We start from the raw sequence: 13481 nt of genomic DNA, 5'->3' as shown, positions 1-13481 counted from the left end.
AGTCATTCTGCTGAAGAATAACAACTGCAAAGGCAGAGAGAATTCAAGTGGCTCAGAAGGAGGCAAATATTTTGGAAAGAGCTACTGTATCGTCAAGAGGTAGAGTAGGCAATGGTTAAGGCTAAACCTCCAAGGAGGTTCATTCATTTCAAACCCATTAGGTGCCTACAACATGCTAGTGCCATGATGTACAAACATACTACAGCATCATCCCTGCATTAGAGGAGGTACAAAAACTCTGAATTCAGGTTGATGTCAGATTATAAAGAACCTTTCAGGCAATGTGACAATGTCCTGATCACTTTCACTAACTGTGTCAATAACATTACAGTGCTAACTATCTGCCAGGCTCTGTATTAGACTTCAGAAGCATAAAGAGGAAAGGGCACATTCCTGTCCTTGAGAAGCTTAATTTAATAGAAAAACAGACATAATATCTAGTCCATCCCTAGTCCTTAAATGCAATTAAATCCTGGAAAGAAATGAAATCACTGCACATTGGTGGCTACTTTAGAGATATCTCAAATTCAGTATCCCAAACTGAACATATCATCTTACGTTGATCAAGCACAAACCTTTTCAGTATTCCTATTCCAGTTCATGTCAGCACCATCCATATTAAGATGCAAGATACCAACACAGTCATCACTCTTGATGCTTCCCTCTCCATTGTCGCCTGCTTTCAATTGAGCACCAGACCTGGTAACCCAACTTCCTGAATCTCAAACAGGTGCACTCTTCTCCACCTTCGTTCCAGTGTCTAGTCCAAGCCTAAGCCCTCACCTGACCTGCTTAACTGGCAGCCTCCCAACTTGTCTCTCTGTATACACTCTTGCTCTCCCAACCTTCTTCCTAACAGCAGCCACAGTAATCTTCTCCAAATGAAAATCAGGGCAGGTCTCATTGTTCCCTCAATGATTTCTCACTGCTCTCTGGATAATGATCTAGTCTATTGTAGCAAGATTAATTTATTTTACGGTTCTGTGGCTGGACCAACAAAAGGTAATGGAACTGAAAAGGGTCTAATCACTACCTGATACATGTACTGTGCTTACCTTGAACTGCAGCATTTCATTCTTATGGTAAGTGACATCCAGGCGAAGGGGGCTCACGGGTGTGGAGGGGAAGGCACTGGCATAAACGGAAGACTTTAAGGAGATGTCAGCTGTGGCCCCATGTGAATTATATTGAACATTATTGACAGAGTATAGATCGTTGACAAAATAGCAAAAAGGGACTCCAGAAGAACTGGATGCCTGAAAAGTAAGGGTAAAGTCATAGATCAGCACAGCATGTGGTCTTAAAGTTCTCTAACCTAAACGGGGCTAGAAACATCATTTTCTACCACAATAAAACCAGCCCATCACTGATCACTTGGCAATAACATAAATTTAAATTCCTGGTCTCCAAGCAAAATATTCATTTTAAAAACTTTCACACATGTCCCCACCTACTCATCACATCCAGATCATGTCCCTTAGGAGGGGTCCTTTCTATGAATTTTAAGTAGTTATGTAAGTACCACTGCTATGCTTAAGAAACTATACATTAGGTGTGGAGATTTCCATGCACGTGAACCCCAGCAGCATAGTTACCTCCCAGATACAGCCACGGGCAGCACAGTTTTCTGCAGAAGCGCCATTCTCATCAGGGTAACAGTCTATTTTTTCATCATCCCTTATCTTTATGCTCCACTCCACTGCGTATGCTTCTCCCAGGAGAAGATTGATGTCTGTGATAATCGCAACCTGTAGGAATGCAGAAATCACAAGGAAATTCATCTTTAGGAGACAGGCCTTGCAAGATCTGAGGCTTTTTTTTTTTTTTTTTAGGAAAGAAAATAGAAATTTGACCAGACATTCAACCATCCAACCAACATATGACTTTAGTTTATAAGAGAGAACTGCATATTGGGGCATCTAATTAGCAGCAACAGGGCAAATATCTCCTCTCTAGCAGAATCTTGTACATAGAATAAAGAAAACAACTCGGTCAAATAAAACCCGTCATGATCACCCCTTATTCTTTTCTGCCCTGACTCCTCTTAGCCCTCTGTGTCTTGTCACGCGGGCTCTCTTCTGCACTTCCTCTTTAGCATGACACACGGTGTCACCCAAAGTCAGCTGATCCCCTTGCTCTCCAGTCCCCAAACCAGTATCCCACACTGGCGTGGAGTGGTAGAAAGAACACAGCATTAAGAATCATATGATCTGGTTATCATGTCCACATTTCCATAGAACGCTGAACAAATGATTTCTTTCTTTAATTTTTAATTTTAATGGGTATATGGTAGGTATACATATTTATGGGTTATATGAAATATGTTGATTCAGGCATACAATGCATAATAATCACATCAGGGTAAGTCGGGTATTCTGTTTCATTTCTTTGGGTTTCAATTTTAGCAACAGCAAAATTGAGAGGCTGAAAAAAATCATATATTTCTTTGCATTTTAACAGCCCAGCCTCTTCGTTTCTGTAACCCCAAAGACTCCCATTTTGAAACCTTCCTTGATTACCATTCATTCAAATATTTAATATTTTCTATATACTTTTCTTATCTTTGACATTTCTTTAAACAGCACTTCCCAAGTTCTCACTTGTCTGGAATAATAAAATTCCATTTTAAATTTATCATCCTTCTCCCAGTCTCCTCCCAGTCTAAACCATCTTGTACTTCCCTGTTCTACTAGTCCTCAAAACCCACTCCCACTCCCAGCAATGCTCACACACAGTAGCACAGCCTTCATTTAAGGATCAGCGTGAGGCCCTTTGAGAATTAAATCAAGTTGGTACCGAAGACCCTCCAAAATCTGACCACAAGTTGCCTATGCAAACCCTCCTCATTTTCAAAACTGAATCTTATCTATGCTATTCCAGTCATATAATTGTCACAGTCTAATAATGTAAGGCTGTTCCCCACTTTCCTAACTTTGCTCTTCTTGTGCCTCATTGTAATTATAATTCTATTTGAGGGAAAAGGAAGTGAAATCAGTTAGAGAGAGAACATTGAGAGGCAGAGAAGGGAATAAGAAGGGAAACACCCAACTCATTCTAGCTCTTGCCACCTCATTTTATTCCCAGTCCTCTAACTTCCCCAAAACAGGCCTCATGGTTGCTCTGTTCCTTCAAGAACCCATGCACCCTTGGCAAAAACGAACACCATGATACTACGCAGAATTCTCAATACACCATCTCAACAAAATGGGGTTTTACCTTCAGGTTAGAATCGTAAGTGACTGTAGGAGAAGTCTGACTTGGGACACCATTGTGTTTCACTGTAACATTACCAGGTTCCTCCATCCCAAAAATTTTAATCTCATTAAATGCTAAATTACTGGGGTCCTTGTAGGTTGATTGCGAAATATTCACCTCCAAGCGGTTCTGCAAAACAATTAAGTCCAATTATGCATAAAGGTATGTCTGTACTACACAGATTCTCAAGTCACTCAAATATTCCATTCCAGACCGGATACCCCCCACTGCCCTGAATGCCTCTCTGCTTTCTCTACTAGTGTGTGCTCAAGAAATGCAAAATTATTTTGATAATCCTCTAATTTTAAACAATCATAAAAACACACAGATATTTTAAAACTGTATTTACAAATGCTATTTGCTATATTAATGCCTTCTTTTGAAAACTCTGATGAAATCATAAAGAGAAATGTGCTCACTCATAGCTAATAATGCATATAAAGTTACAAATATAATCACACATACACAATATAAACAAGCACAGATGTGCTAATGGTCAGTCCAAAGCCCACACCTAAGATTCAGAAAAATATGTTACTCACTTGAGTGACAGAAAACTCACATAAAAGATACACTTTATTTGCCACAGTATCTGCAAGTGAGAGAAAGTCAAGTCAGATTCTGGCTTGCCCACCACAGAAAAACAGATTTCACACCCCCACTCTTTTCAGTTACATCCTGATGTCACAAATGGCAGTATTTCCGTTTCCTTATGGATAAATAATATTCCATTGTATTCATTCATCAGTGTACACTTAGAATGTTTCCATACCTTGGCAGTTGCAAATAATGCTGTAATGAATATGGGAGGAGTGAGTGTATCTCTTAAAGATACTGGTTTCATGTACTCTGGATATACACCCAGAAGCGGGATTTCATGGGATTGCAGGGAAGATCTGTTTTTAATTTTCTGAGGAACCTCCATACTATTTTGCATAATAGCTGCAATAATTTACATTCCCACCAACAGTCTAAAAAATTCCATTTTCTCCACACCCTCGCCAGCACTTATGTCTTACCGTTTTTATGATTTCCATGCTAACAGGTGTGAGGGGATATCTCACTGTGATTTTTGATTTGCAATTTCTGTCATTTCCTGATGTTGAGCATCTTTTCACATACCAGTTAGCCACTTGTATGTCTTCCTTGGAAAAACAACTGTTCAGATCCTTCACCCAGTTTGTAATTGGGTCACTGGATCTTTTGCAGTTGCATGAGTTCCATATTTTTTATACTAATCTCTTCTGAGATATATGGTTTGCAAAGATTTTTATCCATTCTGTAGTTTGCCTTTTCACATTGTTGATTGTTTCTTTTGCTGTGCAGGAGCCTTTTATTTGATGTAGTCATGCTTGTTACCTTTTTGGCATTTTGCCTTTGCTTTTGGTATCATATCCAAAGAGTCACTGCCAAGACTACGTCAAGGAGGTTTTTTCGATGTTTTCTTCTAGGAGCTTTACAATTTTAGCCCTTACATTTAAGTTTTTAATTTCTTTCCTCACAGTAGCCAAGATAAGAAAACAGCCTAAGTGTCTATCGGTGGATGAATAGATAAACATATTCTGGGACATATAACAGTAAAATATTTTTCAGACATAAAAAGTAGAACATTCTGCCATTTGCAACAGCATGAATGACTCTGGAGGACATTATACGAAGTGAAATAAGCCAGAGACAGAAAGTCAAATACTGCATGGTCTCACTTATATGTGGAATCTAAAAAAGTCCATCTCTTAGAAGCAGAGCCTACAACAGTTGTTCTTAGAGACTGCGGCCATGGAAAATGGGGAGATGATGGTCAAGGGTACAAACGTTCTGTTAGTAGATGAATAAGTTCTGGGGATCCAGTCTGCAGCACTGGTGGTGATGGATGTGTTCATTAAAATAGCTGTGGTAATCACTACACTATGCCTACATATATTAAATCCTCACATTGTCCCTCTTAAATATATTCAATCTTTATTTACCAACTAAATATTTTACAACTAAATAAATAAATAAATTTTAATCTACATATTAGATTAGATGGACAAGCATCTCCAAGGCCAAGCCATTGTTTTTTCCTTCTCTTTCCTACTGGAACATTGCAAAGATTCCCTTCCAAGTGCTTCCAAGGAATATGCTTCAAGGGAATCTATTTCCTAAACTTCAAGCACAAGAATTGTTAGTATATGGGAGCCACCAATAGGCTAAAACGTATGGCTAGATGAGTACACACTGGAACAGTATATTCTCACTGCCTCACTGGCAGGGGCATGATTTTTATATCACCAACATTTGCTCATAAGAATTTTGGGAGGAAGACATTAACATTGAATTAGGGAACAGTCTTGAAACCTTTTCATCTAAGCACCTACTGACAATAAAATGAGAGCCTATTATAGATATCACGGGCTAATGGGAGAATTATTAGAGGTACAAATGTACTTTCTGTTCATTTGCAGTTCATCTACCACTATCCCTGAATGGTGCGACCAGAAACAAAATACTTCAGTGACTCTTGCTGCTGTGCCTGCTGAGATTTCTCCCACAGCTCAATGACTAGCAGGAGGGAAGGACCATAAGTCACAGGTGCGGGTTTGGAAACAGCAACATGATCGTAACAGCGCTCACCCTTCGTTTCCCCATCATCCCAGAAAAGTTCTCCTTTTGCTTCTTTGTTCTCATCTAGGGCAATGATAAGACCAAGAGGGTTCTTTCGACTGTGGGGAACAAGATTCAAGAGACAGACAGGAGTCAGAGAATTTTGCCAACTGAGTTGATAATATTTCCATCAAATTTCAAACTGGAAAAGATACTAGCAGCAGATGGTTCTCAGAAATGAGAAGCACCCCGAGAGGGGAGACTTCTGGTACTAAAATTCCAACAGTCCTGGCAAACGAAGGAGGCTGATCACCTGGCTGTTAGCGTGTTTTGAAAAGAAATTCAGCCGGGCACGGTGGCTCACGCCTGTAATCCCAGCACTTTGGGGGGTCGAGGCGGGCGGATCACGAGGTCAGGAGATCAAGACCATCCTGGCTAACACAGTGAAACCCCGTCTCTACTAAAAGTACAAAATATTAGCCGGGCTCAGTGGAGGGCGCCTGTAGTACCAGCTACTCAGGAGGCTGAGGAGGAGAATGGCATGAACCCGGGAGGCGGAGCTTGCAGCGAGCCGAGATCCTGCCACTGCTCTCCAGCCTGGGCGACAGAGCGAGCCTCCGTCTCAAAAAGAAAAAAAAAAGAAAAGAAATTCAAAGGGTTGAAGGAAGGACATGAACTACAGTCTTTCAAAATCCATTGGACAGAGTTCTAAAACAGCAGCTTCTGCAAAGGTGTTGTGAATTGTGGCTGTTCCTATTTTGACTTCATCTCAGATGGGAGATTAAAAATGACATTCTTAGACCTATCATCTCACTCCCTTAGACTTCAAAGGGTTATTAAAAATTAGTCAGAGTATAGAGTCTGAAAAAAGATTAACATACAAACAAGCAAACAAAGAAAAACAAGTGCTGAATAATATTGCATGTGGGCTTGAGCGTGATGCTTACATTTTGGTGGACTTCATTACACATTGTTGAGCTAACTGACATGTACAGGAAAACCTGAGTCCTGTCATTCACCTTAAGTGGGTGTTCAGTGCAGGCTCTTGCCAGGGCAGGATGTAGCCCCCACGGACATGAAGATTAATGTGGTCAAGAGGGGCTGGCAAGGTCTTCCACTCTCCTCTTGCGTTCATATCCACACCCTGTGGGCAGAAGAAGGTAAGAGATGACGAAGGAGAAAACAGGCCCCTCCCTGAACAATGCATCCTGCCAGACATCTCATCCTCCCCTCTGAACTTATGCCTGCTCATCACCCTTCACCACTTACCTGCCATTTTCCATTCTGCATTCACCTAGTGCTACATGAAATCTCGCAAGGCTGCTATCATATCTTGTTAGGGTCTCCTGCCTTTGCTTCCACCGTACAAACTACATCTGCCTGATGTGTGACAGAAAGAGGTGCTACTCTCTCACCTGAATCAGAAATCTAACGTAAGGGACCATCCTTCCATCCTACATGTTCTCAACTAGAGCAGGGCTTTTCAGTCTCAGCACTATTGAGATTTGGGGCCAGACAATTCTCTGGTGATGGGGCTATCCTGTGCCTTTTGATATTCAGCCGAATCCTCAGATGTCAACAGCATCTCTCCTCACCCCCACCCTGTTATGACAACCAAAAATATCTCCAGGCATTGCCAAATGTCCCCTGGTAGGCAAAATCCTCTCATTTGAGAGCTTCTACTTTATAGGCAAGAAGCTGTTATTGTTGAGAACAAGCAAACAAATATGCATGGCTCTGTTCCAATAAAACTTTATTTGCAAATCGGCCAACAACCAGATTTTGTTGTAGGCCATAGTTTGCCAGGCTGTGCTCTAGAACGAGTAATAGGTACCCAAACTTGGGAAGATTAATTAAGGTGACACTTCTTCATTAATGTTAACTATGAGATTCATCTTCATCTTAATTAAACATCAAAAATTTCATCTCTTTCTTTTTTTTCTTTTTCTTGAGACAAAGGCTCGTTCCATCACCCAGGCTGGAGTGCAGTGGCACAATCTCAGCTCACTGCAACCTCCGCCTCTCAGGTTCAAACGATTGTCCTGCCTCAGCCTCCCGAGTGGCTGGGACTACAGGCGATCTCCACTACACCAGCTATTTTTTTGCATTTTTAGTAAAGACAGGGTTTCACCTTCTTAGCTAGGATGGTCTCGATCTCCTGACCTTGTGAACTGCTCACCTCGGCCTCCCAAAGTGATGGGATTACAGGTGTAAGCCACAGCACCTGGCCCAATTTCATCTTTTTCTAAACAGTTTGCTCCATGATTTCTTTTGTCTTTCCCTCTTCAATCAAAGATATCTTCTGTTACTGAATGGGAGACTCAACATGCACACTCAGGACAAAGGCCAGTCTCACTTAAAGAAAGCTGGCCACTCCTTCCTAGGGAAGGCCTGGCTGGGAAGCACACAACAGAGCCTTAACATGTTACCACCCTGAGGGCAGATCCAGACTAGGATCAGGAAGGGGAGCCTGGGGCAGTGGCGAGGACTTGGGCTCCAGTGGACTGATAAGAGAAGGAACAAAATTGTACAACCTTCTCCAGTTTTCACCTAATCTCACTGCAATTCCCTTGGATGAAAGGGGCCAGCACATGCTCTGCTTCTTGTTTCCCTGCTTGTACCCCTTTGCTGTATTGCCAGCCCTCAACTATGTTCTCCTCAGAAAATCAGAAGTAGAGGCCTGGTTAGAAACAAAGGAAATACCTCCTTTGATTCTTCCTCAAGAATCAGGATCTGACTTGTCAGGGTCACAGCAAGAGACCACCACCGCAGAGCTGCCCTGGAAGACCCTGGCTTCCCAGTTGGGTCTTTGGGAATCATACTAGCAATGAAACTATGCGGCAAGGAGCTCTTCATTGCTTCTTCATTTCTAAATGGACTTGCACTGCTTAGACTCACAAGGGTTGGGTCCCACACCTCTGTGTGTGTTTTGCACATTGCCTAATCACTTGTGTGCCTTACGTAATTATGTGCATCACCCTTCTTTGAGCATCTATGCTATGGAAGGAGATATTTAATAAAAGAGACAAAACGGCCTCTATACTTACAAACTTATAGCAGGCAAAGATACAAACATTAAAAACAAAAACTATAGTTTGCAACACAATCTCAAATGTTGACTAGCATGTTCCTTTACACAACATGGTAAATAGCAGTGATATAAGGAAGTATTAAAAATTAACACAAAGAGAACACCCACAAAAAATCAGACCCTGAGTGAGATGCTTTATGTGTTATTTCACAACAGTTCTATGAGGGAAGTGGTCTTATCCCACTTGGAGGTGAGAAAACTGAGATTAGAAGGGTTAAAGTGGCTTCTCTAAGACCACACAGCAGGTGGGTTACAGAGCCAGCATTTGACCTAAGGTCCATCAGATGTAAAGCCTTTGTTCTCTCTAGCATATTCCCATGTTGTATAAACATTCAGAAAAACTTACCGTGTAGTAATCGTACCAGCGGGCTCTAGGGAAATATGCAGTGACATTTCTGGCATTCTAAAATGAAATACAAACAAGGTGAGGCAGTGGGCACCATTTTCCAGGACAGAGAAATCAAACTGCTTAGGAAAGAGGTGAAATAATTGTGATGGCTTTGGACCCATCTGCCTCATGTCTCGAGACATTAGCAATTGGGGCAACCTTCTTCCTGTTTTCTTTTTTAAACGGGAGATTTCTCTACCCAAAACAAGTGGCTTCATAAAGCACTTTGGTATCCAGGACTTCAGGAAGAAATAAATCACTGTTTGCTTATAGACATAGACTTACCCCATTTCCTCTTCAAGAGACAAACAAGTGAGGTTGTGTTTGGGTGGAAGAAAATTTTGTGGGTACAATAAGATTTCGGAGCCAGGCGCAGTGGCTCACGCGTGTAATCCCAGCACTGTGGGAGGTCAAGAAGGGCGGATCATGAGGTCAGGATATCGAGACCACCCTGGCTAACATAGTGAAACCCCATCTCTATTAATAATACAAAAAAAATATATTAGCCAGGCATGGTGGCACATGTCTGTAGTTCCAGCTACTCGAGAGGCTAAGGCAAGAGAATCACTAGAACCCGGGTGGCGGAAGTTACAATCAGCCAAGATCACGCCACTGCACTCCAGCCTGGGCAACAAAGTGAGACTCTGTCTCAAAAAAAAAAAAAAAAAAAAAAAAGATTTGGGGTAGGTTCAATTAACTGGTATTTTAATCAGAAGCCTAATCAACAACAGAAGTAAAGAAATGGCTTTTACTGCTGGCAGGCGCTCCTGCACAGGAAGGGAAGGGGTAGCCAGCAGCAATACAAGTACACACATTGCCAAGTAATCCTCCTGAAGAGCTGTAATAGTGCTAGAGGACTCTTATAAATTCTTTACGATACTGCCCCCATCTGACCTTCTATTCCTTATTTTAGTTAACGAAGAAATGACTGTGTCATTGAATGTACCATGAGGTGTTTTCTTCTTGATCATCCTATGAAGCAGAGTTGTTAGGCTCATTTTAAAGACGAAGGAGCTGAGGCCCACAATACCTAAGTGATGGACTTCAGCTCAGGAGAGGAAGAGACACAGGGAGAATAAGAAACCATGTCTTACGACCCCCACCACCTCAGGCCTCTTCTCCTCGTCCTTTTCCCCAAGCCTCACAGCTGGGATCCTCCCCCCATGGGAGGCCTCCATACTCACGTGTTCCAGGACGGGGCTGACCAGGAAGGCAGGGCCCAGCAGGAACTGACTGTCTATGTCCCACGTCACCTGGTCTGACACAAACCTGGAAAGGGAAATGAAGGTGCCCAACAGCGCCCAACAGAGCCCAGCCCGAGACTCTGAAGAAGCTCCTCAAGTTCAGATCCAGTCGGAAATTCAGCTGCCCCTGAGCCATCCTTGCCTTAGCCTAGGCCTGGCTTCATCAGGAGCACCCAGCCTCTGCTCTCCCCACGGAATATGCCCCAAACTTCAGAAATGCTGGGATGTAGATGTGTTCTCTCCTGTAAAATATTACCTCATTTCTTAACCATGGCACATTTTAAATGTAAGGATGGCACTCCTCCCTCAAATCTCTTGCTGAAATCCTTCTTCTGTGACATGGGTCCATATAACCAAACTGACAAAAGATAGATAGGTCTTTGCACAGCCAAATGAGAATGAAACTATTCTATGGTATACTGCATGATTCCAATTTTGTTCATTCTATACATAGCCTTTTTTCATGACCTATGGTACATATAACACTGTGCCAAAGAGAGTAATAAAGTATGGTCTGTGCCTCAGGAGTTCATGTCAAAAGGCAAGCATTTCTTTATTTTGGAAGAATTGTGTATATCAACTCCCGCTATATAGAATGCAATAAGTCATCCATTAGTCATCAGGATCCCTGCTGGACACTCACTCATGAAGCAGAGGCCGCACAACAGTGACGCCCTCCGTGTGGGCCTTATACATCAAGGTATACAGATATGGCAACAGGGTGTATCTGGTCTGCAGGACATTTCTGGAAATATTCACAAAAGCAGCATCCCAGGACACAGGGTCTTGTCTCTAAAGGAGAAAGAAAACAGTGTTGAGAGCTCGCCCTGGAAGTTCTAGGGGATTTAAGAAGGTCACTGAAAGCTTATTCCAGCTGAAGATCGCTCACAGCTAAACAAAAGAAAACTATACATGAGGCCCAGGGAATACTCTAAACAGACTGGAAAGAGTCATGGAAGCTCTCCTAGGACAGCTGATAAAATCTCACTGGAAGACATTCTTTTTGGTACAATTTTGCCTAAAATACTGGAAAAAAAAAAAAATCTGAAGAACACTGAGGGATATGGTTCATGGAGACACCAGGTCGTAACAACGTTTAAGGGTACACTGGGTCATGCACGTAATCCCAGCACTTTTGGAGGCTGAGTCGAGTGGATCACTTGAGCCCAGGAGTCAGAGACCAGCTTGGGAAATATGGCAAGATCCCACCTCTACAAAAAATGCAAAAATTAGCTGGGCACGTTGGTATGTGCCTGTAGTCCCAGTTACTTAGATGGCTGAGGTGGGACAATCGCTTTAGACCCAGAGGCTGCAGTCAGCCATGTTGGGACACGGCACGATCCAGCCTGGACAAAGAGTAAGTACCTGTCCCCACCCCCCCCCCCCCCAAAAAAAACAATAATTTTTAAAAAGATATCCCAAGAAATACAAACTGCGTTAATTTTAGCTCAGAAATGGAGACTGTCTTTGTAGTGACACAGAACACTGGAGGTAGGAGCCACTGTCCTACCCTGGTCCCAATGGTGTTGTGGTTTCTGGAGAAGGGGTAAAAGGCCCCCAGCTGCATCCAGCGAACACACATCTCATATTCAGCATCTTGAAAGAACCCACAGATATCTGCTCCTGTCTGAAACAAGAGGAAAGAAAACAAGCCTGCTGATGATTTCTGAAAGATGTCCCCACCTTCTTGGTGCTTAGGATCCAAAGGACACTCACATAGGATATGCCGAAGAGGCTGAACTCCATCATGCCTGCAATGGGAAGCACAGCTGTGTCACACCAGGCTCTCACCACCCGCAACCTCACCTATTCCCCAAGGATCCCAACTCCCTGCCCTACCAGCACAGGCCCTGGGAAGGAGCCACGCACCAATGATAGATTTCTTCAGCTGATCCCACGCGGCCGTGTTGTCTCCCAGCCAATGTCCTGCCCAGCGGCCAGAAGACGGAAATGTGGAGCGGCTGATGACCACCCCTCGCTGTCCCGTCACCTCCTGCATGGCTCTGGTTGGAGGGCAACAGGAGGTGAACTGAGGGCACGGCCAAGGGAGCAAAGGCCAGAGAGCTTCTGCTCCGGAGCCCTTGAGCCTAGTCAATGTTTGCTGCGTGATTGGAGGGAACATGGGAATCTGAGCTGCAATGGGGCCTCACTCAAAATATGATTCACTTTTGAAATAAAGGGGAGAGATGCCCAGTCTCTGTGTTCCCTTCACCTCCTGTAACTAAAGCTATTGCACCGCCGGCTGCCCTGTGTGACCATTATGGTGTCTCCATGTGTGTCGTTCCCACCAGGATCATTAAGTGTTTCACTGGTGGGACCATGTCTTATTTAAATCTGTCCTCCTCCTTTTAATCAGAGGGCCTGGCTCCACGTCAATGAGCATTTGCTTAATAAGAATCATTACACGGTTGTCATGAGAATCTTCTTAATCCTTGGAATGGGAATGAAAGAAAACTACGGTGGCTGTGTCAGTCCCTGGCAATCCCTCCGGGTTGTGACAGCTGGAGAGGGCAGAGACTCACTCGTATGTGGGTCTGGTCTGGGACCACCCGTACAGGTTGTGCACGTTGTAGTGCTGCACCGGGGAGCCGTCTGGGAGGATCTGCTGACTCTCCATGCACAGGGTCTTGCTGCTCAGGCCCCAGTCCCTGGACTCCAAATCTGACGAGGAAGAACGGGTGAGGTGAAATCCAACCCCGAATCTGTTTATCCCTGACCTCTCCGCAAGGGATTGGACACTGGATCTTAAGACAAACTTGAGTCCTGCCTGTGTCACTCTCCATCTTCCCAGAGACACGAGCACAGCAACCCCAGCTCTGAGCTGCAATGGCACCTGCAGTGTTTCCAACATCAAGTTCACTGAAGAAAGCGGAGGTGTAAGGAAGAAGGTACAGCTGTCGAATACTACGTGACAGACTCC

At 43.4% G+C, this 13481-nt stretch overlaps 1 protein-coding gene across 1 annotated transcript; it reads right to left on the bottom strand.

The window, feature by feature from the left end:
* Positions 1-1007: 1007 nt before the first annotated feature.
* LOC111535214 (maltase-glucoamylase, intestinal-like) lies at positions 1008-13468 on the bottom strand. Its single transcript, XM_026452486.1, has 13 exons — positions 13084-13468; positions 12431-12564; positions 12278-12312; positions 12072-12188; positions 11205-11353; positions 10502-10586; positions 9276-9332; positions 6858-6982; positions 5869-5957; positions 3798-3847; positions 3217-3384; positions 1596-1748; positions 1008-1256 (listed from the first exon to the last, which is right to left on the bottom strand). Exons 1-13 carry the CDS (start codon positions 13410-13412, stop codon positions 1023-1025), a joined length of 1725 nt encoding a protein of 574 aa, XP_026308271.1. The 5' UTR covers positions 13413-13468; the 3' UTR covers positions 1008-1022.
* Between the last annotated feature and the right edge of the window lie 13 nt (positions 13469-13481).

Source organism: Piliocolobus tephrosceles, unplaced genomic scaffold (assembly GCF_002776525.5).
Source record: "Piliocolobus tephrosceles isolate RC106 unplaced genomic scaffold, ASM277652v3 unscaffolded_36288, whole genome shotgun sequence".
Lineage (NCBI taxonomy): Eukaryota > Metazoa > Chordata > Mammalia > Primates > Cercopithecidae > Piliocolobus > Piliocolobus tephrosceles.
Note: the sequence above shows the minus strand (reverse complement) of the source record. Positions and strands in the feature narration are given on the sequence as shown.